The sequence below is a fragment of the Folsomia candida genome, unplaced genomic scaffold (assembly GCF_002217175.1).
Source record: "Folsomia candida strain VU population unplaced genomic scaffold, ASM221717v1 Fcan01_Sc014, whole genome shotgun sequence".
Classification (NCBI taxonomy): domain Eukaryota; kingdom Metazoa; phylum Arthropoda; class Collembola; order Entomobryomorpha; family Isotomidae; genus Folsomia; species Folsomia candida.
This window is the reverse complement of record NW_019091206.1, coordinates 4,102,287-4,128,612: the sequence shown is the minus strand read 5'-3', so window position 1 is coordinate 4,128,612 and position 26,326 is coordinate 4,102,287. Positions and strand designations below refer to the sequence as shown.

General features: G+C 39.2%; 6 protein-coding genes and 1 non-coding gene across 12 annotated transcripts; 2 read left to right on the top strand and 5 right to left on the bottom strand.

Annotated features, from left to right (window-relative positions):
- Positions 1-1,652: 1,652 nt before the first annotated feature.
- On the bottom strand, positions 1,653-3,471 carry LOC110855942 (acylphosphatase-1). Of its 2 annotated transcripts, none has more exons than XM_022104373.2 (5): positions 2,906-3,471; positions 2,789-2,805; positions 2,321-2,430; positions 2,056-2,231; positions 1,653-1,971 (listed from the first exon to the last, which is right to left on the bottom strand). In XM_022104373.2, the coding sequence occupies exons 1-4, from the start codon at positions 2,973-2,975 to the stop codon at positions 2,108-2,110; spliced, it is 321 nt and encodes a 106-aa protein (XP_021960065.1). In that variant the 5' UTR covers positions 2,976-3,471; the 3' UTR covers positions 1,653-1,971; positions 2,056-2,107. The 2 variants fall into 2 exon arrangements, with proteins under 2 accessions (XP_021960065.1, XP_021960064.1); XM_022104372.2 differs by having other exon boundaries at positions 1,653-1,958; positions 2,906-3,463.
- A 1,817-nt stretch (positions 3,472-5,288) lies between these two features.
- Positions 5,289-5,362, bottom strand: Trnar-ucu. The gene has a single exon. It is a non-coding gene; the product is annotated as a tRNA-Arg (tRNA).
- Positions 5,363-6,863: 1,501 nt separating this feature from the next.
- Positions 6,864-8,306, bottom strand: LOC110855940 (respirasome Complex Assembly Factor 1). Its single transcript, XM_022104371.2, has 4 exons — positions 8,075-8,306; positions 7,687-7,790; positions 7,482-7,611; positions 6,864-7,411 (listed from the first exon to the last, which is right to left on the bottom strand). Exons 1-4 carry the CDS (start codon positions 8,156-8,158, stop codon positions 7,346-7,348), a joined length of 384 nt encoding a protein of 127 aa, XP_021960063.1. The 5' UTR covers positions 8,159-8,306; the 3' UTR covers positions 6,864-7,345.
- A 135-nt stretch (positions 8,307-8,441) lies between these two features.
- On the top strand, positions 8,442-9,642 carry LOC110855939 (uncharacterized protein KIAA1143 homolog). The gene is made up of 3 exons (XM_022104370.2): positions 8,442-8,856; positions 8,934-9,066; positions 9,290-9,642. Exons 1-3 carry the CDS (start codon positions 8,734-8,736, stop codon positions 9,463-9,465), a joined length of 432 nt encoding a protein of 143 aa, XP_021960062.1. The 5' UTR covers positions 8,442-8,733; the 3' UTR covers positions 9,466-9,642.
- A 2,666-nt stretch (positions 9,643-12,308) lies between these two features.
- On the top strand, positions 12,309-22,917 carry LOC110855812 (MOG interacting and ectopic P-granules protein 1). Of its 5 annotated transcripts, XM_022104200.2 has the most exons (10): positions 12,309-12,576; positions 16,669-17,606; positions 17,670-17,866; positions 19,481-20,040; positions 20,126-20,547; positions 20,651-20,835; positions 21,068-21,277; positions 21,387-21,614; positions 21,701-22,091; positions 22,203-22,917. In XM_022104200.2, the coding sequence occupies exons 2-10, from the start codon at positions 16,745-16,747 to the stop codon at positions 22,400-22,402; spliced, it is 3,255 nt and encodes a 1,084-aa protein (XP_021959892.1). In that variant the 5' UTR covers positions 12,309-12,576; positions 16,669-16,744; the 3' UTR covers positions 22,403-22,917. The 5 variants fall into 5 exon arrangements, with proteins under 5 accessions (XP_021959892.1, XP_021959893.1, XP_021959889.1 ...); XM_022104201.2 differs by having other exon boundaries at positions 16,669-17,866; positions 20,651-20,724; XM_022104197.2 differs by having other exon boundaries at positions 16,669-17,866.
- LOC118437602 lies at positions 17,861-18,689 on the bottom strand. The gene is made up of 3 exons (XM_035856769.1): positions 18,441-18,689; positions 18,306-18,377; positions 17,861-18,235 (listed from the first exon to the last, which is right to left on the bottom strand). The coding sequence occupies exons 1-3, from the start codon at positions 18,597-18,599 to the stop codon at positions 17,975-17,977; spliced, it is 492 nt and encodes a 163-aa protein (XP_035712662.1). The 5' UTR covers positions 18,600-18,689; the 3' UTR covers positions 17,861-17,974.
- A 91-nt stretch (positions 22,918-23,008) lies between the features above and the next one.
- Positions 23,009-24,425, bottom strand: LOC110855814 (small nuclear ribonucleoprotein Sm D1). The gene is made up of 5 exons (XM_022104203.2): positions 24,164-24,425; positions 23,983-24,059; positions 23,715-23,909; positions 23,537-23,593; positions 23,009-23,455 (listed from the first exon to the last, which is right to left on the bottom strand). Exons 1-5 carry the CDS (start codon positions 24,175-24,177, stop codon positions 23,385-23,387), a joined length of 414 nt encoding a protein of 137 aa, XP_021959895.1. The 5' UTR covers positions 24,178-24,425; the 3' UTR covers positions 23,009-23,384.
- Positions 24,426-26,326: the final 1,901 nt, after the last annotated feature.

The following is a 26,326-nucleotide window of genomic DNA, read 5'->3' as shown; positions in this document are numbered from 1 at the left end:
GATGAGGAGATTTTCACATAGGAAAAATATTTTAACAAGCGAGTTGGCCTTATCTACGCCAAATCTGCCAGAGACATCCCCCAATATAGACAGAAGGTCAGAAAGCCACATTATCCAAGCTTTGTGATGATTTTGGCAGGTGGGACCTAATTGGGGCAATTTCTCTACATTTTGTTGAAAATGGGGGGAAGGTGGGGGGATCAAATTTCTTAAAATACGTTTTCGAGTCCGCGGTACATCCCCTAAGTGAGATCCAATTCATTGAAGTCGACTGGAACTTGCAGTAGGACTAGGAATCAGCTTATAGTGCAAAAAATGACCCAAGCGTGGGTAAAAAACAAAATTCCGAACTTTTCCTCCTCTCGGAAATGGTAATTCTACTTTCTGGATTTGAATCTCCGGATTATGAAAAATGGTCAAAGTTAGGGGCAAATGTGTGTTCTAAGCCTCGTAGAAGTGTAGAGATCGGAAAAAAATTTTTGACCACGGAATGGAACACTTTGCCCAGGAATTAGTGCGTGCTTCAGCGGAGAACTGCAGGCGGTTTCCTCAGCGCTGCATTAATGGCAGGGGAGGAAATTTCGAAAACTAAAAATTGTTTTCTACTCAGAAATTAACTGGCTTTCGGTTAAAATTAACTCGAAATTCGTAACATAAAAACTGTTGAAGCCACAGGGTTTCATTTCACTTACAGTTTCAGTGGGCCACCTAGTACATAAAAAAGATGGATTGATGTAACCGGAGGAGTCTGGTTGATTTCAACTCAACGACAGAATATTGAATACTGGCATGACGGGCATGACATGATAGACATTCCTCCTGACATGCTGCATGACCTCTCTCTCTCTCTCCACCGTCATTCATAAGATGCTAGCTATCACATTTCCAACCTCATCGACAAATAATTCCGAGATGACAAAAAATGCTTAAATCATCATGCTTTAATGATTATGCATTGTTCGATACAATGTGCACTTTATTCAGTCAAGTCAAGAAGACTAGTTAAGAGTGTGCACACGGGTGACGGTGTCTAATACTCGAGACGCAGTAATGGTTTTATGGACGATTTTAATCTCTTGAAGTTCTCCACAGATTTCTTCTCCGGATATTATTGGACTTTTCTGAAAACCCTTCAAAGTATGTAGCAAATGTTTTATGTAGTAATATAGCTCAAACTGATGAAATATGAGCTCTGCAAAAACCAGACAGCTTCGAATTCAAAAGTTGAATAGTTGAATGATCAAATTACGAAGAGAATGTCTTATTACCATCATGAGGTGACCTTTGCTCCTGAGTTTACATTTGCATAAACTGCGAATAATATTTTGCGACTCTGCAGAAGCCAAATAACTCCGAATAATACCGGTGAGGAGGACGCAATAAATAACGCAGGAATTCCATTGCATATGGACAGTAAAAAGTCTTTTGGTGCATGTGTCATTATAATAATTATGAGTTTAGTTGATAACGATGTGCTAATGATGATTTCATCTCTACCAATTCTACCATCACCGTTAACTAATATAAGAATAACACAATTCGTCCTCAGTTTTCATGAATGCGGTTGTGTCCCTCTCTCCTTGACTTTTGCATAAGTACATATCTATGTAGCAGAAACCAGTTGCATGGAACATAAGAACTTGAACTCAGTATTGTATATAATGTGTTTATTATTTATTGATGACTTGATGTACTCTCTAATAAGTTGACCAATATTGATTTGCATGTACAATTCTGATTGCTCTTTACAAAAAAACTCTAATAAAAAAGTAGTCGCAACGCTGCCCAAGGAACATTTCCGAGGAATGTTCGACACTATCTCATTTCAGGGTGGTTGAGATGATTTTCCAAAATTTTGGAATTTCGATTGGACTGGTCTATTATCGATATTAGAAGAACTTGAAAATGTCGCTTCGTTCAAGAGCAGTAGGTAAGAAGATGCACGGACGGCATATTCGCTGAAAGTAACCACTATACTTTTAACGTGCAAAATACGAATACTATGACCTACCACAAGTTGTGGTCCACAACTAATTGCATCTCTGCATTCTATACCTTCATGAGATTTTCCTTCCGTCCTTGTTGCTTGCCAATCTTTCCTTTCAACTCAAAGCGTTCTTTCAATACCGAATAGTCCCTTAAATGAGTAGTCCGGGATGGGCGTGGCAAGGGAAAACTCAGCCCGATCAATGCGAGACTGAGGACTTCCAACGGTTTGCAGCCATCCCTTCCTGTTCAGGAATCAATGATTTATTCGTCTTTTATCAAACTCACCAACGTTTGCTAAGGTTCATTTAAAAAAAATACTGCATACACTCACATCTGCTCAACTTTTGCTATAGGTCCTTCCAATACTCCAGCCACCGTTCCTTCCGAAGTGTTGCGACAATAACCACGGAGGCCTAATGTTCGCCCTTCTTTCTGTGTGAACTGAAAAAAAATAAACTCTAATCAAGCCTACGATGACAATGTATGTATCTACAAATTACAAATGCGACTAATTTCGAGGACCCCCTGGGAAAAATACCACCTACGTCCTTCACTGGACAACCACTAACCGATCATGTCAATCATCAAGGCAAGATTGCAATTGATCAAGATACGCAGTTTGACATCAAGTTGGTCAAATCGGTTCAGTGGTTCGCTAATACCGATAAAGAGACGCATGAAAATTCCCTGACACCTGAAGCGAAGCCGGCTAAAAACTGCACCAGCTTAGGTGAATCAAAATATTTCCGTTTGACAGATGTTGTCTTCATCAAAATATCGCGCAGCAGATATGACAAACCTTTCGAAAGAAGACTCCTGAAACACAATAATGAAATAAATTTTAATAGGTGCACATTAACAATGCAATAATAGTACCATTGTAAAATTAAGATGCAGAAATGTAACTTTTAGCCACCTTGAACTCTGCCAAATACTTTAAAGTCGACACGAACAAGACCTTCCTCTGATGATGACGAAGACGACATGGCAGAGAAAAAAGTTATTTAAAAATAATAATCCGGTCAAACTTTGACCGTCAAAGTACAAATTTATTTCCTGTGCGGATTTCGCTTTCACCCACGTGAGGTGAGGATATTTAACAATGTGCAATCAGACACTTGGCAATTTTGCTCAGCCCAGACACCAAAAAAATCATCCTCAAACCAGCTCAAATACCAAATGTAATGTCCTCTAAAATATTTAACTAAGGTAGACAACGTACGACTTTTTCAAAGCCAGATTTTAATGCCCTTAGGATATGTTGTAGTGATAGGTGAGTGTCGGACGGAAAAGTGAAGGAGGGGTAAGGACCCGCCTAACGCCAGTCCACTTTTAGGAGGGGCTATTAATCTATTAATTCATGGATCTTGATGCCTATTGAATGTGTTGTAGTTGTTGAATGACCAAGTACCCCAAGCGGTTTGATGCCATGGCCACATTAGCGCTCGCCACACCCACTCAAAGGTGCCCAAAAAATGGAGAAAGTTTCACTCGTTCAAATCTACGCCAGAAATCCAATTTTACTCGGATTTTGAAATTTATTTCACCATTATATTCCCACATAGTTGTTTTCTTATATCCAACGTCAAACTCAACCTTTTGAAGTTTTTAGTATTTTTAAATTTAAAATTCTGAATGAGCATTGTTGTAGTAATAAATAACGCAAATTATGCAGTGAAATAATCATCAAAAAAGTTGAGTTTGATGTTGGATATAAGCAAATAACTATCTGGGAGTATAATGGTACACAGAATTTCAAAATCCGAGTAAAATTGGATTTTTGGCGTAGATTTGAACGAGTGAAAGTAAGTGAAAGTGAGTGAAACGAGTGAAACTTTCTCCGTTTTTAGGGCACCTTTGAGTGGGTGTGGCGGACGCAAATGTGGCCATGGAATCAAACCACTTCAGGGTTGTAGTACAGTCATGGGGCACTACCACATATCCAAAGGGCATCGAGATCAGTGAGTTGGTAGTACACAACCTCCTCTCCTAGAGGGACAAAAACACGAAAAAAGGTCTGCACCAAGATTCCTAAACTTTTTAGCTCGTTTCCGTGGAGTGAATGTATTAGGATTATGTAATGAGGTTGTCCAAGGATGGGCCATCTTTTAAAAATTATTAAAAATTTTCGAGTTGGGGACAGGCACGCATTTTTTGGCGTTGGCACCCGTTGTTGGGTGAGTGAGAAATTATTTTTCGGTGGACTTTTTCATTTCTAACTCGAATGCATATTATGTGATATTGATGACTACTTCTGCCCCCGATAATTTTGTATATTTCTACACTTATTTGTATACATATTTTTATGAAGATAGCGACCACAACCAGGAGGATAATTCGAGTTCCAGATAAAGAAATGTTTATTTATCTTTAAAAAAACTTGACAAAAATTGACATCCTCATGATTTTAAAAACTTATACCGTTAACAACTCATCTTCGGTATCAGCAGGAGTGGTTTCTGAATCTGCACCAGCAGCTGCTACCTCATCAATTACAAAATCTTCCAGAACTAAATTATCCTCCTCCTCTTCGTCCTCCAGGTCCACCGTTATCGTGGGAGTGATAATTTAATAATGAAAATTTTGTCAAGTTTTAGACAAATGAAAATTTTTTCTCCGGAACTCGAATTATCTACCTGGTTGTGCTCTTTATAAAAATATGCATATAAATACGTGTACAAATATATAAAAGTATCGGGGACAAAAATGGTCATCAATATCACATATGTAATATGCAATCGAGTTAAAAATTAAAAGCAGTCCCCAGAAAATGTAGCAAAAATAATTTTTAAAATAATTTCTCACTCACCCAACAACGGGTGACAACGCCAAAAAATGCGTGCCTGTCCCCAACTCGAAAATTTTTAATAATTTTTAAAAGATGGCCCATCCTTGGACAACCTCATTACATAATCCTAATACATTCACTCCACGGAAACGAGCTAAAAAGTTTAGGAATCTTGGGTCTGCACTTATGCACGATTAGTATTCCGGTAAATTATAATTATCTCGTGGTATGAAAATCTTATTCTGTTCTGACTGAATCGTTGCTCATTGCCCTTCTTGAGTTAAGAGCACCTAAAAAAGATTGCATCGTCTCATTATTGTTTCTCAATCTATTTGTACATATACCATAATCATAATAATCCGGTATGATATATGCATACACGCTTAGACCACTGACAAAAATTAAGTCGTTATTACAAACAACATTGAATACCCGTACATCCGTTCTTTCTTTTATAAGTTTCATGAAAATAAAAGATTTTCACCAAAAATTACACTTCATCAGAAGTAAGCATGCCTATCGGGGATCGAACCCGAGACCTTTGGATTAGAAGTCCAACGCGCTAGTCCACTGCGCCATAGGCACTCGACATTTTGTCCAGTGCCATGATGTGGCCATTATCTTTATTGGGCCTGGATGACAAAATGTGCAACTTTTACTTTGTCTGCACAGGGAGAAAGAGGCCGGAAAAGTGTCGAAGAAATCATATGCGTCAAAATATTGGTTGGGACTCGAATCTATCTGAGGACCACAATAATTTTGAAACCAACAAAATCTACCTAATCTGAACTCTGACTAACCCATTCATGAAATTCGGACAGAGGATAATATAATACACTGCACTCCTAAAGCAATTCGAACCCAGAACTTTCGAAGTTTTCGATTATATATTTTCTTTAAAAAAATAATAATTATTAATTGCGTACAAGACCAATTTGGGAGAGTACTCAATGATTAGTTCGTCATGTAATTGTAATAAATTGATGGGCTTGAGAATCAATCTAATTAATTAAAATACCCGTTTGTTTTTGGCTAAAATACAACGCAGACCAAGTTTAATCCATTTTTAGCCCTAGTCATGGCTTATGGACTTTTTACCATATGCATGTTGGCCAAAGTTAGCAATCGAGTTCGAAGATGGGCGAAATCGGTCAAGTGGTTGACCAGTGGGGGTCATATAGGTGGGTGGGGTATTATACACCAAAATTTCAAATTTGTTATAGAAAGCTGAAAAGTGTAGAAGTTGAATGCTGAAATAATATGAACTGAAATTGCAAAAATTTTCATCTGGAGCGACGCTAAGGAGCGATTCATACTGATTTTCAGAAATTGCCGTAAAAAGCTGAAATTTGTGGGGAATACGTAATGGCTTCTCATGAAATCTGGTGCAAAATAATATTTGGATGCATTCGACCATCCCCATGCCCCATAATAGCAGAAGTTTGCTCAATTCGGATAAAAATTTAGAAGTGGACTCTACTCCTGACTCCTAAATGAAGGTTGCACACTGGCAACTGGAGGTTTTTTAAAAATTAAGCTGAACATTAACAAAATTGCAGTGCTCATACAACTTGACTCTGAAGGGATGCCGCTTGGTTCTACTCAAAAAGCGTTAGTTTATTGACGGTCTTAAAACGTAGCCTACTAAATTATGCGGTGCCGCATTAGGTCTTCGCAGTATGGGTTTTGATCAAAAATTAGTAAGTTATAACTCATCCTCAATATTCCTCAGTCTTGTTATGGCAGTTATACCATTTTACTATGTACATAGTAAAATGTCTCACAATACTACAAATCTCAAAAGACATAAAAGTATCTTACCATATTTGCAGAAAATTGCAAGATATATAAATACATATTTATATATCTTGCAATTTTCTGCAAATATGGGAAGATACTTTTATGTCGTTTGAGATTTGTAGTATTGTTGGCAAGAGCAGCTAGATTAGATAACACGTGGGTGTGTGGCCTTTCTGTGTTCTTGGGTTCTGGTCTGGTCAATCGTGTTAATATTACATGATACTGATTTCAGGATCCAAATGAAGGCTCCATATGTTTCGGACTTGAACAGAAAGGGGTAAATTTTGGTGAATCTTGGTCATAGGTGTTTTTATTTGTATGCAGTAATGAATGAAATATACAGTGACTACATTTCATTTTTCAGAGATCTGATCTATACATTCTATGGGTGTAAAGATACAAATATTTAAGTATATGTAAATGCATATTTTATATATTGTATTGTATAACATTTTGTGAATGAGCGAAAATATATTCGATTCAACACTCACAAGATTCTACAAGATTCTATGATGTACGTATAATTTTATTAAATGGAATCACTGAATTGTTGACTTTTTTGGTCAAGAAGACTAAAGTAGAAGTAGAGCTAACGCCATTATTTACTGCACATTATCTGACTGGGTTGAGGTTGGTGGGATGTCAATTATCTCGAAAATATGATAACATTGTTTATCGTTTTAAATAGAAAGGAATAAAAAATCTATAATACATAACATGGAAGTATGTATAAACTATAAAATTAATTATTATTGGGGACGGCTATTTTTAGGAGAAAGGTTGAAGATCTTGTTCCGTAAAGTGCATCCCTGAGTAGACTATTATCCAGGTTACCTAATAAAATCAAATGAAGATGGATTCATTATAATATTATTAATTATTGTTTTGTGCATATTTTACTGACCAGAAATCCAGCAAACGAAGTCATAAATCCTTCTTTAGTTAACTCCCACGCTCCACCAAACTCTTCTTCGTCCACTCTGTGGTAGCTTGAAAAGTAAAGATACACCAATCCTGCATTCGTAACAAAGAATCTGAAAAACAAGCAAATGAAACAATGCTTAGATAGCTTTACAAAAACTCGACTACACAACAATACACCAACTTACAAGCCCAATCCTAAAATTCCAGTGAGTGGAATAAGTCCCCAGACGAGACCCAAAAGAACGCCCAGGACTTGTCGAATCCAATAAATTATATCTAAAAATTCGTCCTGTATAACAAAAAATGCCGCACAGTTAAATATTTGGAGTAACAATACGATCAATCAATGGCGACAATTCTCTTCACTTTCAAACTGATTAATCGTGCAATAAATTGGTAAGCTTGGATGTACATCTAACTGCATGTTGTGAGTTTGTGACTGAAGATATTACGGATTCCGTAATATTACTACTTATCGTAACATATTTTCTGGTGCTAACCACTTTCGTTGTGACCACCAAAGATCAAGACAAAAGTTCAACTAATTTGCTTGTGCATTACACTATTTTTTACCTTATCGGACCATTCTGACTGCCTTGTGAACACTTTTGACCAAGAGAATGAGGTCGTCGCTGGATCTGCTTTCGTCCCTCCCATGATTAGTCACAGAAAAATTAAAGGCTTCACAAATCTTTGCAACAAGAATGAAATATTCCCTGAGCCGATAAAGAAAGAAGTGAAAGTGACACGGTTGAGTCGTGGTGTGTGTGCGGTGTTGGATCTGACGGGGTTTCTCATTTTGTCCATGCACATGTTACCCCATTTATTTCTACCCAGACTTTCACCCCAGTCTTTTTCTTTACCCACCAACTTTCACCTGAAGAAATTACGATTTGAGACATTATTTCGACAAAATGTAAACTGATTTCGGGTTGGATTGATAATCTTGATTATATTGTATAATTTTATGATGATATCTAAATTAGATAATCTAATCTAGACTTTCCATCATATTCATGCACATATTCATGCATATAACAGCGAAGCGCGAGAAAGATCCTCATATTTTCATAAGTGTGTAATGTGCTCCCAGAAATGGTGTAAACAGAGTATACAGAAGAATATTATATTATTAAGATATGTATTGAAATAATTATTATTCCGAACTCTGGTTAATTAGACGAAAGGTTATTTGGATTTAAGAGCTCTATTATAATTTGGTCATATTTATCATGGGCGGAAGAGGCAGAGGAAAAAAGCAGCCAGTTTCATTCATCAATCCAGCAGAACCAGCGTTCATCCGACGCATGAAGGAACAGTTAGGTTATAAAGAAGGCCCCAATATTGACACCAAGGTATCAAGAACATATTACTTACATACATGAAATATACGTTAGCTAACCTCTTTATACACGACTCGCTATTTTATTAGAGGGAAGAACTGGAGAAAGCAACTATCGCCGATGAAATAGATCGTGAGGATGAACTGCCCACTGTGGTCGTTCTTAAGTCTGGCGACCTGACTGAGGAAGAGGCTAAACGAATTGATGCAGACGTTTTGAAGGGTGTTTTAAATTTACATTAGGGGGCTTCCATAAATTACGTAATCCAAAACTCGCGATTTTCTAGACCCTCACCTCCCCCCTTGAACAGGTGTAACATAGGAACAATATAATTGGATCCTTAGACCCCCTTCCCCTTCTCGCGTTACATAATTTATGGACGGCCCCTATATAATCAATAATTAATAGCACATTGATTCGATTGTTATATTCATTAATTTTGCAGAAGAAGATGCCGATTCAGACGGAAAAATTGCATTTAAGAAGCCAGTGAAGCGACCAGCAGTGCAGGATGAAGCGGACAAGATCAAGAAAAAATTAGAAAAAAAGGAAAGCCAAATGGCACCCGTAAAAAATAAAAGTTTACTTTCTTTCGATGACGAGGAGGATGATGATGACTGATGACTGTATAACAGAGCTAAATTGGATTGTCCCAGCGAGAAATTAATGATTATTTATTGTACAACGTGTAAAGTTTTAACTTGTTTTTCATTATAGCGTTTTATACATGATTATATATGTAAATATGATTATATAAATATTAAAATAAAATAAAATAAAACAAATACTATAAATATATCTGATTGGGAAATTAGTTCTTATGTTGGCTCATTCCATTTGTAAGCAACACGTTTGATCGAGTCCCAGAAAATAGAGGTGCTAAACCCTGCTCGCTGGTGGTGGCTGCCTGACCATGTATTTTCTTCTCTTTGATATGAGAACACCACACAACTTATGCTTTGTCAATGTTCCCGGCCACGTAGGAGCACAGAATTATTTACTGCTGTCTACACAAGCAGCCCATGTTAATTTTACCTTTTCGAAAAATCGCCAAAACTCCAAGACGGACAAAAATCGCGTGGGGTTTTAAACGTTTTTGTTTCCTCAGGCCCAAAGGCATCGATTGGCTTATCTCCCTATAAGCGATTTTTGTCCGTCTTCTCGATAATCGAGTTTTTCAATACATTTTAAATTTCTGATTTTTTTGAATTTTTGAATTTTTTAAAATTTTTCCTATCAATAAATGATCAATGAATGAAATCCGTAAATGTAACCTACCCCTTTGAACCTAAACTTTGGCGACAAAAGCATTTTCAATGCATTTGCAAATTTTCTTTCAACTGCAGTATCTTTGCGAAAAAAATTAATTTTCAAATTTTGATTTTTATGATATGTTTTATTTTATATTATGCATCTCTGATACGATTGTGGACAAGATATAAAATATGGGTGCGACGACGATCGTGTGGGTTGAGATGGAATGAGCCTGTTGTATTATTATGTCACATGATATTACAACCCACGAGTGAATTTAAGAAAATACGAAGGGGACAGATTAGTCAGAGTATGTATTTAGTATGTAGGTATTTGCTAAATTTTAGTTCCATGAAGATGGAAAGCACATCTTTGTACATATTTGTCAAATGAAATGTATAATGTAGATTTAGATGGCAGCAGAATAATGCAACAGTCCGTTCATTAAAAATCGTTGGTAGTTGAAGAGGGCTGGTATTTCGGAAAATATTGCAGTTTCCATTAAACAAAAGTTCACTACAACATAAAAATTCTTTTAGCGGCTGTCAGTAGCTAAATACGACAAAATTGAACCAAAGTGGCTTATTTGCCACGAATTTATCACCATTATTTGTTACATATGCACGGAAGTATAATCAATCTACTGGGTGGGACATGTGAGAATTTCATCTTGAGATTTCCAATATTCCGACGAACTTTTAAAGTGTTAACCTCTGAATGCTCATAATACATGCATTATATGATCGAGTAAGGACCAAAATTCATATTCATGGTAAAGCTTTTGCATACTGGAATTCGCGAGTGCATCATTCTTTCTCTTGTTGGGTACTTATAATTCATGGGCATTTTGATAAAGCTCGGATCCCAAGGAGCAGCAAAATGCTTTCTCCCCATGGCAGAAGTGGGGGCAGGGTGAAGTTGTGGGGAGGGAGAGACTCCATCTTGTTTCACCAGGTTCACTGCCCTGACGACGACGGGTCTCCTGCTCACTTACCTCGCTCGCACTCCTGGCCCACAATAATGGGAACAAACAACAATACCCCAGCCAGATCACATCAATAAGAAACTATATACACACGCACAAGATTACTCAGCCAACAATGAGTGCAAACTATTTGGTTGCAAAACTGCAAAATCTATATAATATTTCTCTGCATCAAAAATTTAAAAGTTTAGTTCAGCAACTTCTTTTGTATGCGCCTATCTAAAGCAATGCTTATCAGAACTATGAATTGTTTTCATTTGCTTCATGTTTCTTTTCATATCATGTTTCCTACTATACATTCATATGACTCATGAAACGATTGATTGACCATGAATTCGTGCAAAAGCTCCAAAGTATATATTTTGAGGAGGGGTTGTTCAAGAACCGACATCGACCACACCCCATGCCACACTTTGTAAAATTTGTGATGGAAGTGAGTGAACAGCGAATTGCGGGGTGACGAAATAGGGTCACACCCCCTGCAGATGAATAGCATGACATGACAAATGCACTCATGACCTCATCACCACCAGCCATTTCCATCCCACTCCTGGTGGAGGAGGAGGTGGTGATGGTGGCACTTATACAGCATTCCCAACAGCATAGCGATTACAGAGGTTCTATACCGTAAAAGTTGCAGTTTTAACCCGAGTATTAAAAAAGAGTTTGAACGGTGCGTGATCCATCGATTATGTGGCCTTTGAATTATTAACCCCTTTCCGTACTAAAGAAATTAGCAGCATATGAGGTGGATAAGATAATTACTAATACACGATTGACGTTGATTGCATGGATGCAAATTTTCATCGTCAAATCAAGTAAATATGCAATTTTCATTTTGCAAATTATTTCGCAATTGTATAAGACTTTAATGTGTAACATAATCATGATATTATTTTATTGCATTGATTTAAAAAGATGTATCAGATGTATCACAATTTCTTGAGCAGTCAGCAAAACCATTCTGTTTAATCGTATTTAAACTTTACATTTATGTATACGTAGGCCTATTGACTTTCTAAACGCGACATCATAACCAAATTCCAAGTCGTGCATTAGAAGGAGAAGGAAGACGCCATCCTCTCCAGCCAGCCAGGCCTTCCGGTTTCTCCCTTCTTGGAGTTCTTTCCCTCCATCGGACGACGGCGTGCATGAGGAAGGAAGGAGAAGGGCTTATCGTGAGAGAGACGTAGCGGGTGCATGGTCCCCGCGAGAAAACTTCTCAAAACTGGTGTGTCAGGAAGGGAGCGCACACAAGCAGGCAGAGTGAATTTGCGAGAAAAAACGAAATAGTTAGTTACTTAGTGCTGTTGGAGGAGAGTGGAAGTTGCCCTGGCCCTCTACGTCACTCCGCCATCTTGGTTCTCCTCCCAACCTTATCGAATACCACCACAACTCATCTGCGCCCAAGGATTACAACCCAATTTGGATAACCCACAACCTCCCCCGCCTGAAAGCTTACACCCTTCTTCTTCCGGATTGTCATATTTAAGGTAAGGTTTTAAAAGGGGGACCCTTCTTACTATTATTTTCGAGGTCAATGTCAGCATATCTTCAGATTATTGGAAACACGTTTGTCTTTGGCGTCATATAAAACATATGTATAATACATACATGTGGATCACCGGAAGGAGATTTGTATGTCAATTGTCATTATTGGTACCATAGTTGATACATGGTCAATTAGAGGGGTTGCAAAAATGCATCAAACTCTGGTAAGTAAACCAGTAAGATTTTTTCGGAATGAAGAGAAATCGGGTAGAATTGCCAGAGCATGGTTGTGTTGAGCTATGGAACAGATGGGCCAATGCCGGTAAATAGAGAGTGAGCAAATCAAGGATGAGAAGAGATTTGGTGTGTGAGCAGAATGTGACGAATGAGATCTTTCTCACGAAAAGTACACTTTTGTCTCATTTTAGCATATGTGGGGCTTTTCAAACAAACCTGCTTGCTTTCTTTGTATTCTATCAAACCATGCAATTAAGGTAAAGCATATTAGAGTTTGGAGGGGAATATGCATTATCAATACCACACGTCACTGCCCAAAATTTTGGAGGGTCACATATATATGAGAGATGTGTATTTGTAAGAAGCCCACGCATTTTATGGCACGGTCACGAATTCTAAAAAAATGTGGAATGAACAAATAGGGAGGAAGCAGGGCTCAATTCGGATTTTTACGATATTTTTGGCTTGTGGGTAGTACCGTAGTGCTAGGAAATAGGAAGTAGGAGGGGATCGATATCCTCTTCTGCTTTCAAATAGAACAGCAAGGTTCAGGCGTCTCACTTCAATCCGCCAGCCGTATCCAGAACTAATTTTCAGAGCACCACCGCCGCCACCTCCCACGAGTACAACATTCTTCCTACCCCGACATTTCCGAAAGACCGGTCGAATCGCATCGAGTGGGGTGGGCTGGATTCCTTTCCTGTTCCTCACTCTCCTTGCGTCACCACCCATCCCTGCATTGTCGTTTTCTTCTTCGTCATCATCATCACACTTGGTTGTCTTATCATCCGATATCCTTCGATTCGATGTTGGCCACCCTGGATTCGGATTATCCTGAAATAGTATGGGCATGGACATTGTTGTCTCTTCTCGGGCTAAGATAGGGACACCGCTGAGAACACCTTCCTGGAAAGGGTGCATGTAACCCTAAGGGAGCATGAAACCCTAATTCCTGGAACTTCAAGTCTTATTTTTAGCCTGCATATTTATGACAATAAATTAGTAACAATAACAATAGTTGATAGTTGAGGCCTGATAAAGTTTCCAGTTCGTATAAACGAAAGCTTGCAAAGAATAAATATCACGAAAATACGTGTATCCTCTAAGGTGCCCTTGCAATCAGTAATGAGTTGATAGTTTTATGAAGAAAAATAAAATAGCATTGTATTGGTATGAAAATAGATACCTTTAGCCCTACTCGCTCCTTAGTTTTACTTGTTACAATTGTCTCATATCTATCTCCATATCCAGCTAGTACTTATGCATATAATCCTGATTTGCATTGCCTATATTTGCGAGTATATTTATTCCCTTCGAGTATATGGCGAACCTAAACATTTCCTATGTACAAGCTTGTAACAAGCTAAGCAGTGTGAATGTTAACATTAGCAACTCCTTCAACTAGAGCGATCGGTCGGTGTGTGTGGAAAAATAGGTCAAGTCCGCTTTCGCACATTGAGGCCAATAACCTGGTGGCTGAGAGTACAGCATAATAATGCATTCATTCACACATATTCACATTATTATAGTGATACTAGAAGAGAGACTTTTAATTCGAATTTATCCATCCATAGCATCATCTCCATACCACACCCACACCCCCACCAAATTAGTTTATGTAAATATGTATTACTCAATCAATGTCGAGTGAAAATGCAAATTTTGCTAGTGGTCCGAGGTTTACGTGTTCATGCAAAATTCCTTGTGCACAAAGTTGAAGTGTATTAAACTTGTCCAGATTTCTCTAGTACAGACTAGAAAAAGTGGGATTACTCATCCATCTAAAAATTAAACCTCCATGCAAATGCCACGCAGATGACTTGATGACGAGAACCATGTCAGGTGTGCTATGCCGAAATTTTTGGAAGGATGATTTGAAGCATAGCATGAAGTGAGACAAATGATGATATGACCTCCGGGTAATTAGAAAGCGGGTTGAAAATGAAACATCGACACTCGAGCGCTTGCATGACGACGACGACGACGACGACTTTGCGGGGGTCGACGGGTGGTGGTGGTGGTCGCCCCTGCTATGGATAGATGGATACATAAGTATATATATTGTTGGGTGCGGGGTAGATATAGATGATGGGGATCCCTCCCATAACACATTATACATATAACTATATAGGCATGACTTGCATATAGACAGGCAGACCCTCCTCTCCGCCCGGGTCACTGCCAACGAACTGACGCTCTGCCTGACTCATTGGAGAAACGACAATGGTATTGTCATTCTAACAACGTGCCATGAGGGCCCTTGTCACATTGGTTCCTTCCAGGATGGCTATTATTACGACGACATCACCAGTCCGCCCTTCATAGTTGATTAGTGGTCAGTTGGAGCCAGTTCTAATTTACAGCAAATATTTACGATCGAAAGAAATTCCGACTAGGTAAGCAATATTTTTTCAACTTTTCATGCTGGCTAGTTTTTGCATCATCCAGAGATTGCATAAGGACGAGCAAAATGATCTGTGGTGTGCGAGAGGGAAAAAGAGATTAGTCGTTGGCATTTTCTTCATTCTTCTTTGTGTGTTGAATGGTACATGCTCACTCTTCTGCTGCACAATAATGTTGAATGAATTTATGAAGTGAATCAAGTAGGTTCGAGTTGTTGCTGGGCATGCCAAAAGATTACAAGTGCAGGAATGCCATAAGGAATACATGCATACAAGCCACCTTTGCCAGTATTATTGCACGATGCAGTAGCACATGGTCTCAATTTGCCTCTTTCTCTTCATTCATTTCTTGTTGAGAAATGCAGTGATCAGTTGCCGGCCATGCGACTCTTATGCAATGAAGAGATTCATTCTTCAAGTTGCTCTTCTGTGCAGTCCGTTCCGTACACTTTCTCCTGCTTTCTCTTTGTTGTTCAATCGTTTCAATGGGTGAGACCATGAGGTTACATGATGTCAGGACGTGCTCTACGAAAGTGAGAACATTAGGATGTGATGGGACAGATTCCTCTTTGTCTCTCTAAGTCATCTGTCCATGTGCTAATGCCGCCACCCGGCTTCCTTCCTCCTACTCCATTTCTCCTGATTCTCGACCCGTGCCCCCCCCGGACTTTTTTCGGTTTATCCGTCGTCGTCTCCACTTGTACCATGACATTGACCATGGCGACGACGATGGTCCGAAGCTTTATCGGCGCCCCACAGGAGAGGGAATGGGAAAGGTGCTTGTTCCTGTTGTGGCGTCGCCATTGATGGTCGTGGGATTTGGCATTATTGGAGGGCGAGAGCGTGGTCGTGGTTGGTGATGGCTGATGGGTCGTGCATGGAGTAGGGCGTCGTTTATTGTGGTGGGTGAACCCACGGTGCGAGTGACGTGGGTAGGGCCTTTTCGGGTGCGGGGTAAGGCAGCAAAAGCGTGTGGTTATACGAGGAGATGCCACCTGGTTCTGTTCTGTGCGCCACTGCACTCAAACCAGCCGTGAGTGCAGGCAGGCAGAGGCTTATAGCTATGGTCTCTCGATGATAATGCTCTGCTGTGCTGATGCGAATAGAAGCCTCCCCACCAACCGCTAGCTGAATAAGACACCCCTCCCCGCTCTGCCATTCACCTCATGCACGCATCAGCGGCGACCAGGAGGAGCCATCTTGTATATTTTAATTTTGACCTCAGGTCATTCTTCACTAAACCCCCACTCAAAGTCCCCACCATAATTGGGACCCAAAGGTATTCGTCATCACAGTCGTTGAAAAGTTTTTAGTTTATCAAATTTTCAAAAATTTTCAATTTACAATTTGACAACGAATAACATTTGTTAGTGAAAGTAGTGCGTTTGCTAATAGTTTTCATGTGGTATAAATCAGTGTGTCTAACTGGTCTAACTGTATATTTTTCTGTTACAGATTCCTCCGGCACTCTTCCAAACATCCCTCCATCCACGTGTCGTATTGATTCGTGACTGATTTGTTTTGAGGGTGGATGAGATCAAACGCCATGGACCCTGAAGTTGCCGTCGTCGACGACGACAAAGAGCAGGACGGCGTTGTTGATGAGGTGGTCATGGTAAAAAAGTCTGCCACCGGTCCCCCCGTCGACGGTGACGAGGACGATGTGCTGCTGTTGAGTGATGACGAAGAAAACTCTGTCAACCCAGCTGATGTAAAAAGTTCAATGAATGGAAGACGAGGACAAGAAGGCGAAGATGAAGATGAAGAAGATGTGGTTGATGAAGAAGATGATGATGACGACGACATTGTAGAAGTTCCAGATGACTATGACGAAGATGTTTCAGGCGATGGGGTGCTCCCTCCTGCCGTGGAGAACGGGGATAGTTTTGATATCAGTGATTCAGTTACAGATAATGATTCAAGATCGAATGACCTCGTAATTAAGAATATCCAAGGAGGAAGAAGAGGAGGTGGTGCCGTAAACGGTGAACTGGATGAAGACGATATCCTCTTACTCAGTGACGATAACTCCAACTCGGTTTCAGAAGAAGGTGGAAGAATAAAAAATGGCAGAAAGGAGCAACAACTTCTACAAGAAGAGGACGATGACGATGAAATCATGGAAGTAGATAATCCAGATCCATTATTCAGCTACGAGGACGAGGGTAGTGGTAGTGCTACTGACGTTGTCGCCCTTCCAAGCAACAGTAATAACAATAATAATAACAACATTAAATCGAATAAAAAACCTATGGAAAATGGAGAAGTTGGTGAAATAAGTGAAACGGAAGCTAGTGAGGAAGTGAACGTTGCTGACAATAGTAGTGACGCTAAATCTAATAATAATACAATTGTGGTCAACGATACGAAATCTTTAGTGGATCTTGCAAATAGTAAGAAAGAGCCGGGAAATGAGCCCACATTGGTTATCATTGATACAAATGCTCTGATGGCAGGTCGTGGCGCCGTCCCAGTTAGTAAACCTAATTTACAACACCACCCACAACATGCTAGCAGCAACTCTCATCATCACAGCAGTAAGGGGAGTAGTCGGAACGGTGGTTCTGGTTCTAGTAATAATGCATCTATTGACATCCCGGATGATGCCTACCTAATAGAAGCTCCCTCATTTATTGTGCCCTATGTGTTCGAGGTAAGAATTGTTGTTTATTATATTTCAAATAACATCATTTGAATTGCGTTTTGCAAACGCACATAAGAATAATTCATTAATTGTTACAAGAATGCACCATAAATATTTTTAACTTCTCTTTCGCTTGACGCTGAGTTTGTGTTGGATCCATGGCACATCTTCTGGGTCTTCTTGCAGCAGATCTGGTGGAAGAGGCATGAGTGACCTGTTCTGCCATTCAATCTTCTTTGCTTTCTCTTTGACTGCATCACTCAGCACCCGCTCGTAGGAATTCTTCCTTTGCAGACCACCCTTGAGACCTCCATTCAAAATGTCAAAAATTACTTTCGTATGATCTTTTGGTACAAAATCTTTCTCCAACTTCACGTGCTGCAAATACAAAACGGATGGAATGAGATTTAGATTTTGTAAAATGTCTCATAAACTAGTCGTAGTTTACCTTATAGAAGTGTGCCCAATCCATGGCGTCATCTTTGTTGACTTTTTTAGATCCACCGGAGAAAGTGAAATCCTATAATAAAATGCATATGTAAAATATGGAATAGTACATGATAATAGTTTGACTTTCGCTCACTTTTCTATGACAAACATGTCCATCTTTCATCAATTTGACGAGCTTGGCACCACCACTTGATTGGAAGGTTCCGTCGAGATAACCGCAGATCTTTCGTTTTGCGCTCGTGCCAAAATAGAGGGAGAAAGTATACTTTACTTTCTCTTCCTCGCTCACCATCTCCACAGAGCTCTTTAATTGTTGGTTCCTCAATGCGTATGTAGCATTAGGTCCAATATCTGGCTTTTCGGGAACATATGCACAAAAGAAACTGCCATTATATGGTGCATTATCTTTCGCATATTTTTTCTTCTCGGCTTCGTCAATCATCTTTCTGTCCATCCTAAACTGCAATGGGACATCATCCTCCCAGTCTGAATCGGAGTTGTACCCTTGGATAGGAAATATAGGGAGCAATCCTTTCTTTTTCTTGTCAGTCACATATGAAGTGAGACTGCTTTCTCCGCGCTTCGTCTGTGCTGAACTTCGATTTCGTTCATTATGTTCCTTCTTTCTAAAATAAAAAAGCAAAACATTCATTATCATAAATTATACTTAAGTTAATAAAAGTGAGCTTATACCTATAATGCGCCTTCGACTGATGTTTTTGAACAGAATTTCTACTACAATTTTTGAATCCTGATCGACACTTTCCACTTCCACTCCCCTCATCCTCTACGCAAAAATAAACCCCGTCCGTCTTAATTATCTTCTGTTCTGACTTGGGTCTATACTTCTTTGCTTTTACTGTTTCCATCTTATTAACCCAATAATAATGTCACTACTTAGAATAATAACTGCTCCCAATCAATACGTTTTAATGAATGAGGATACAAATTGCTCAAATCCAGACATTGCACGCACACACACACACACGCAATGCTGTGCTTTCCAGCCCCCATCCCGCCGCTAAATACTTTCCAGACCCCCACACCAGCCCTGCTAATTTTCGGGAAATATGAGATTTCTGGAGAAGTATTTAGCGGGGGGTGGTGGGCTGGAAAGTATCTCGTACACACATACACCCATTCTGATTTACTTATGTTTACCCTACTTTTCAGTGTGAACAGAATGGGGATAAATCCCTTAAAGAAACGATCAAAGAGTTGGCAAACAAAGTGAAGGAAGTGAGAGATGCAAAATTAGCAAAGGGCGAAGAACTAACTGACCTGGATAAACTGACTGAATCCAAGACCTCAAGCTCATCAGACGACTACTTTGAGTCTCCTGTGGGGAAACTGTTGACCAACATTGGTATGAATATGGTTCAAGAGTTTGTGCAGTGTGACCTGCTAAAAATGCAGAAACGCCAGGGAGAGAAGGAAAAGGCCAAGAGCCGGATGAGCATGATGACCCACCTCACACAACAAAGCATCTTCTCTTTGAAAAAGAACATTGAGGAGAGCAAGGAGAATAATGAACCATTTAGATCGAAAATGAAAAAGTGTGAATTGTGTAACTTTAGAACAGAATCCGAATTGGTCATGTCCACTCACCAAGAAACGCCACACATGAAAAATTATAGCTACAGGTGTAATTTCTGCACCTTCACTACTCGAGTTCCACATGAGATCATTTTTCACATGGAGGCTGAACACGCAGTCAGAGCTCGCTTAGAAAGGTAAGCAGACTGGCTGTAATGTGTATTTATATTAAACATGTTACACAGTAGTTGATTAATAAACTTTTTTTCATACCACTCACAGAGCACCAGCTTATCATCAATGTCCAAGTTGTCCATTCGAAGATAACTCTAAAGCTAAACTTACCCGACATCTTTTGGGATGTGTCAAGCGCTATGTTCCTGCAAAGAATTTGGAACCACCCTCGGAATGGGACACTCCTGCTAAATTACCAAAGCTGCCAAAAAATAGAATTCTCCCACAAGGCATCAACCCTGCATTCTTGGCCCCAACAAACCAAAGAGGAAGTGGAATGGCTGGTTTCAATCCGATGCTCCAGAAACAATACCAATCGCAACAACAACAAGGAGGGATGAGTATGAAGGGGAATCTTCCACCCCTTCTTCACGCTGCGCCCAATAAACATAAGCCAATTCCGGGTCTCATACGAACCAACAATCCTAGATCTATACAAAATCCAGTCATCAACCCTCAACTTCAACGAGGTGATTATTACTCATTAGTTATTTTCTTCAACTTCCTTTTTCATGTTTAATTATTTTTTTTTGTGGTGCCATATTAATTTTCATTGTGTGGCTGGCCGTGTAGGAATGATGATGCGAGGGAGCGGACAAATGCAAGCCCACAATCTTCAAATGCAAAATCACATGCTTCAACAAGTGGTAAGTGGACAATTGCTTGGACAAGGCCAAGGAACAACGAAAAGCTTTTTGACCAAGTTAGGCCTGCAGCCTGATCAAACAGCAATCAGAACAAATGCTTCAATGCAAAAAGTATGTTTTACTTTTCGCGTTTTCAATAGTTTTCTTTCAAGCTTGCTCTTTTGCTCGCATTTCAACTTGACACTTTCAACCTTCTCTCCGGTTCTTCTACAATTATTTCAATCTTGTTGGACTGTCAACCAGTTTTGAAAGTGTTTTGGTCGTTTCTTTCCTTACATGCCAAAAAATATTTTGCCATTCCTCGCTAAACCTATTTAACACGTTTCTTCTTCTAATTATTCAGGGCACTACAACTCAAATGCGTGGTGCAGTGGGTAGACCAGGAGGGAGTCAACCTAGCATATCCATAACCCCACTCCCAAGTCGACAAGGTGGCGGAGGAAATCCGTCCACTTCCTCATCCGCTGCTGCATCTCATAAACCTCCTTCACAAGGACAGGGAGGAGCAAAGACGTCGTTTGTAATTTGCGAAATTTGTGACGGATATATTAAGGTATGAATAACAATAATTAAGAAATCAAATATTGCGAATCGAGTTTAATTAATAATGCTCTATTACGACTAATGACCATTATTGCTTAATGCTTGGTGTATATTTTTAGGACTTGGATCAATTAAGAAATCACATGCAGTGGATACACAAAGTCAAGATCCACCCCAAGATGATTTACAATAAACCACCATTGAATTGTCAAAAGTGTCAGTTTCGATTTTTCACGGATCAAGGTCTTGAGCGACATTTACTTGGTTCTCATGGTCTCGTCACGTCATCCATGCAAGACGCCGCTAACAAGGGACAGGATAGCGGACGGTGCCCACTTTGTGGAAAGGTAACAGTAATAATAAATATTACAATTAATTATGAATATACTGAATTGGTTAGTGATTATGTTAATCAATTTTATGTTAAAATTAGGTTTATCAGTGGAAATTGTTAGCACACGTTGCAAAGGATCACAATGTAACGCTCAAACCAGCTCATTTATCCTACAAGTGCACTGTATGTACTGCGACGTTCGGGATGTACAAACTCTTCGAAAGCCATGTCTACTCTGCACATAGTGTAACTAAGAATGCTCCTCGGCAAGAACGGCGAGTTCCTCAACAAATGCAGCAAGGCAAAATGGGTGGCGGCCTTCAAGTGACGCCACGAAGTATGCCGGTGAATTCTGCGCAAAACAATTCGTACAAACCTCTTAAGATTAACGATGAAATAACAATAATTCCTCAACCAATGGCTAACTCTGCACTGCAGCGTAACAAAGGATCTCTTACAATTACCCCCCACCAACCTATGAGAAGAAATGGTAAGTATTTAATACAATTAATTGTATAAAAATTAGCAATACGAAGAGTACCTGAATATTTAAATTGAGTAACATCATGGTATAATAATTCACTCTTTTGTGTTTGAATAGTGTCGGGACGAAATCATGAGGATGAAGGAATCCAAATAATTGAAATAGATGATGCTCCTCACAAGAATGGAGTTAGACCAAATGGAAATCGATTTACAATGAGCGAAACTCTACGTAAGCGAAACTTAGAAATCAGCGTTTGCGATTCCGAAAATTCTGATGATTCTCGCGGACCAATAAAGCGACTTCGTCAAAATTAATAATTTTATAATTTAGAAATTCTTAAATTGAATTTAGAATGTCAGAGAGACGTACGTTGGGTTTCCTTTCCAAGGAGGTCTTTTTTGTCTTAAGTTGTTGTAATATTTGAGTAGGCGGTTCTGTATCTGTATGTTAATTATGTAATCAATTAAGAAACTTTTTGATACCAAATTAGTGTGTCACGACGGGATACATACATAAAGTATTAAAGCGAAGATGTGTACTTTTTTAGGGAAAAGTCGATTCAGATTAAAATAAATAAACTAATACAAGTACGCGAGTTTAATTTCAGAAATAACTTTTTGTTTCCTTCTACATATATATTCATACTACACTACTTCTATGTGATACTGTTCATTATTCATTAATTATTATGATTGTTCGTTGATTATGATGTAGTGATACTAAAAGTTAAAAAAATAATCAAATGTCTTGCTCTACTTTAGAGATAGTATTTTAATCTGGACATGTAATAGCGTTTATTGTTTGAGAAGAATAAATACAAATAACTTTACTTCATTTTAGTCGTGCTTAACCAATCACAACGTTCGTTTACACACGCATCCCGAACATCCCCTGAATGAAAGTAATTCACACACAACAAGTTTCAAAACTCAATGAGAAAATTTTATTGACTAAATTAATATGCAAGTACTTACATATAGTTAGTTGTACACACTTACTTCCATTCATTCGTACTTTTGTTAGACAATATAACGGTAATTATAAATCAATTACGCAAGTAAATACATGGTCTGATTTTCAGACAAATTATAAAAGTATACTTGTAAAAGATATACTTTTATAACCCAGTGAATACGAGAACAAAGTGTAGAAAAATCATAATCTACGAGAAATAAGCTGAATAAAAATAGAATGCAAGAGAGTGGAGAAGGTTTCTGTATGAAAAACACGAGTCCAATACAACTAGCTACATAATTAGTAGGTGATGATGATGATGGTGAGACGATGGGATGTAAACTAGCGACGACCACCACCACGATCTCCTCCCCCTCCTCCTCGCCTTTCGCCCCCACCACCACCACCTCCACCTATTATCAAAATTAAATTATTAATTTGAAAAGTAAATCAGGACTTGATAGGGACTAATTTGTCGTAATTTGTCAACTTACGTCCTCCTCGCACACCGCGACCTCGTCCCCGTCCTCTACCCCGGCCTCGAGCAGCAGCTGAGAGTGTAATAATAATTCATATTAATTTCATGGCTTGAATCAAATCAAATGCGTACTGACCACCTTCGTACTATAAGGTAGGTAGGTAGGTGGTCTAATAAAATCCGACACTTGTTACCTTTGGCTTCCTGCTTCTTTTTCTTAGATTTTGGTGCATCATCAATAAGTAACGTTTCCAGTGGAAGATGATCAGGTAAAATATAGTATCTAATATTGTTTCCTCGAATGCTCAATGTGTCCAACTGTACAGGGTCACGATTCTTCACCGTCATCTTTACAGCCTTTAGGTGAGTATTCATCGCCACGTCCACACCTGCGAAGTTAAAAAAAATACAACCCGATACACGAGGTCCATCCCGTTAAAACTCTCATAAAGGGAAACGAACCTGTAATTGTTCCATGAACTTGAGTTCCATTCTTTAACTCGATTGTTACCGTTTCATGGCTAAGCTTCATTAAAAACCTTCAATCAAAATAACATTAACATCAATTGCAAATAGCACCAAACTTTAATATATACCTCAGCAAAAGAAATAGCACTAGAAGAACCCCATGACTTGAACTTACCTTACTAACTTCATCTTGAAATAAATATAATTACAAAACAACGACGTCAACGAACAAACTTGATCAATGAGCAACAAATCCCAAGAAATTTGGAGAATAGGGAACTTGGCAGTCAAGCTTTACTGTTGGGAAGCCAAACGAAAACCACAATTTCGAAATTATTTCAAATTTGTTGATTTTGAAAACTGTCCTCGTCGATGTTTAGATTTTTCGTTTCGTTGGATGCCGGGATGCGAAGCGGAGGATTCGAACGGAGCGGCTCTCTCAGGTGGGCCAAATCATAGGAAAGTGCAACTCGAGATGGCTCCTCGAAGCTCCTCAACGTCTCACCTCCCTCGTCTCACTTTCCCCGTCTCACTTTCACGTCTCACTTCCACGTCTCACTTTGCCTCCTCCGCCGGAAGGACTACCACTTCGTGTCTTATCTCCAGGTAATTCTCGTTGCAACTACGGAATTACTAAACATTGGCTAAATTTCCCAGCAATGAAAAGTAAGGACAGCTTGATGATAAAAATGGGGATTCCCCATTACGCTCAAGTTAAACCATGCACTCTTCTGGACAAGATGAGAAAATGAGATTTCTCAGACTCAACTTCTGCACCTAAATATTTACATTACAAACTTATCCGATTGTTGGCCTGTGTACATGTGCAATGAGCAAACTTGCTCCCACTCGCAATTCAAACATGAAGGAAGTATAACAGAGAAAGTGCGGAGAAAGACCAACAGAGCACTTTAAGAAATGAGGAATTTTTACGCTCAGTAGGGATATAATTTTCGATGGAAAATATTAAATATCACTTTGCTGTTAGTTAGGCAAGGATCAAGATTTAGCTGCATTGGTTAAGTTGTGAAATTGTTGGTGAAATGATTCATCATGAAAATTATCCATGAGATGCAATAAAATCGCGTATGTATTCATCATTCATAAACTCGTATTATTTATTTATTCATTTTATTCACTTGTTTTGTTACTACATTTTGCACCTTTTTGTACGATAATGCTTTGTTATTTTGCTGAAATTATTTTGGGACGAGTGCAACAACGCCACGTGAGCATGGCATCACAAAGACTTGAATGGTCAAAACAAGGAGTTGTAAGAATTGCAGACACGACGAAGTGTGACAAGTGAGGAGATGCAATTAGTCATGGGAAAATTATCAATAATCCTCCCCAATTTTCCACCTTTGTGACTCAACTAAACTCTGTGCCGAGAGAGGAGACCGAGAAGCAGTGAGGCTTGGTGGCGTGGAGGCGATAATGACGGAAACAAGGGTAAATTAGGGAGTCAATTATCCAACGTCGACGACGACGATGGTGGAAGTGGTGACGAAAAGAAGCCGATACGCCTCTGCTGAGATATATGTAGGATAGTTCTCACTCATGAAATATTCCTCCTTGCCGCACACACAGAAATGCCGTTGACAATGGGAGCAGCGGAATTAATGCACAAATCCACCTGCTTTCTTCAACTTTAAGTCCACACTTGAAGTTGACATTATAATTGCCCGAGACGGGTTGGGAATTAAACGGACAAATGGAGAAGAGAGCTGCTGCACAAGTTGGCGTTGAGATGAGAAGCGTGCCCTTCTCCGTGGGGGAAGTTCCGTCGCCGAGACAAGGAACGCGTTCTTCTGTTTTGACTTTTGCTCGTGTATCACTAATTCACCAATACTATTAACTTATGCAAATTATTTGTCGAGGAACTTTTTATTTGTAAACTGTTCGGGTTGACGCAGCGACAAATGGTACGTTCTCTGATTGAAATACAGACAATACGTATGCAATATCTGATATTAGTCCAAATATCGCAAAGCCGTTACTTCCTAGCAGTGAAGCATAATTCTTAATTCTCAACTGTCCTGAACAAACCCTGAAACAGTGAATTAGTTTAAGCAATTTTTATCCTTTTGTACACACATTTTGTAATACCCACACGACAGGCTTTTATAGCTTTTACGGAAGGAGAGACGTATGAAAAATGTATCTCATCATTAACAATTCAAGACTCAACACGGGCCAAAATCATTACACGTACATTTCTATTTGTATTTCTATTCAAATCTCGTCTGTGAGAGGCACAATTTGCAGAGAGAGAGAGAGGAAGGAAGGGTGGACCAGAAGAAATGGATGGGAGTTCACCCCAACGAGGCGGATGGCC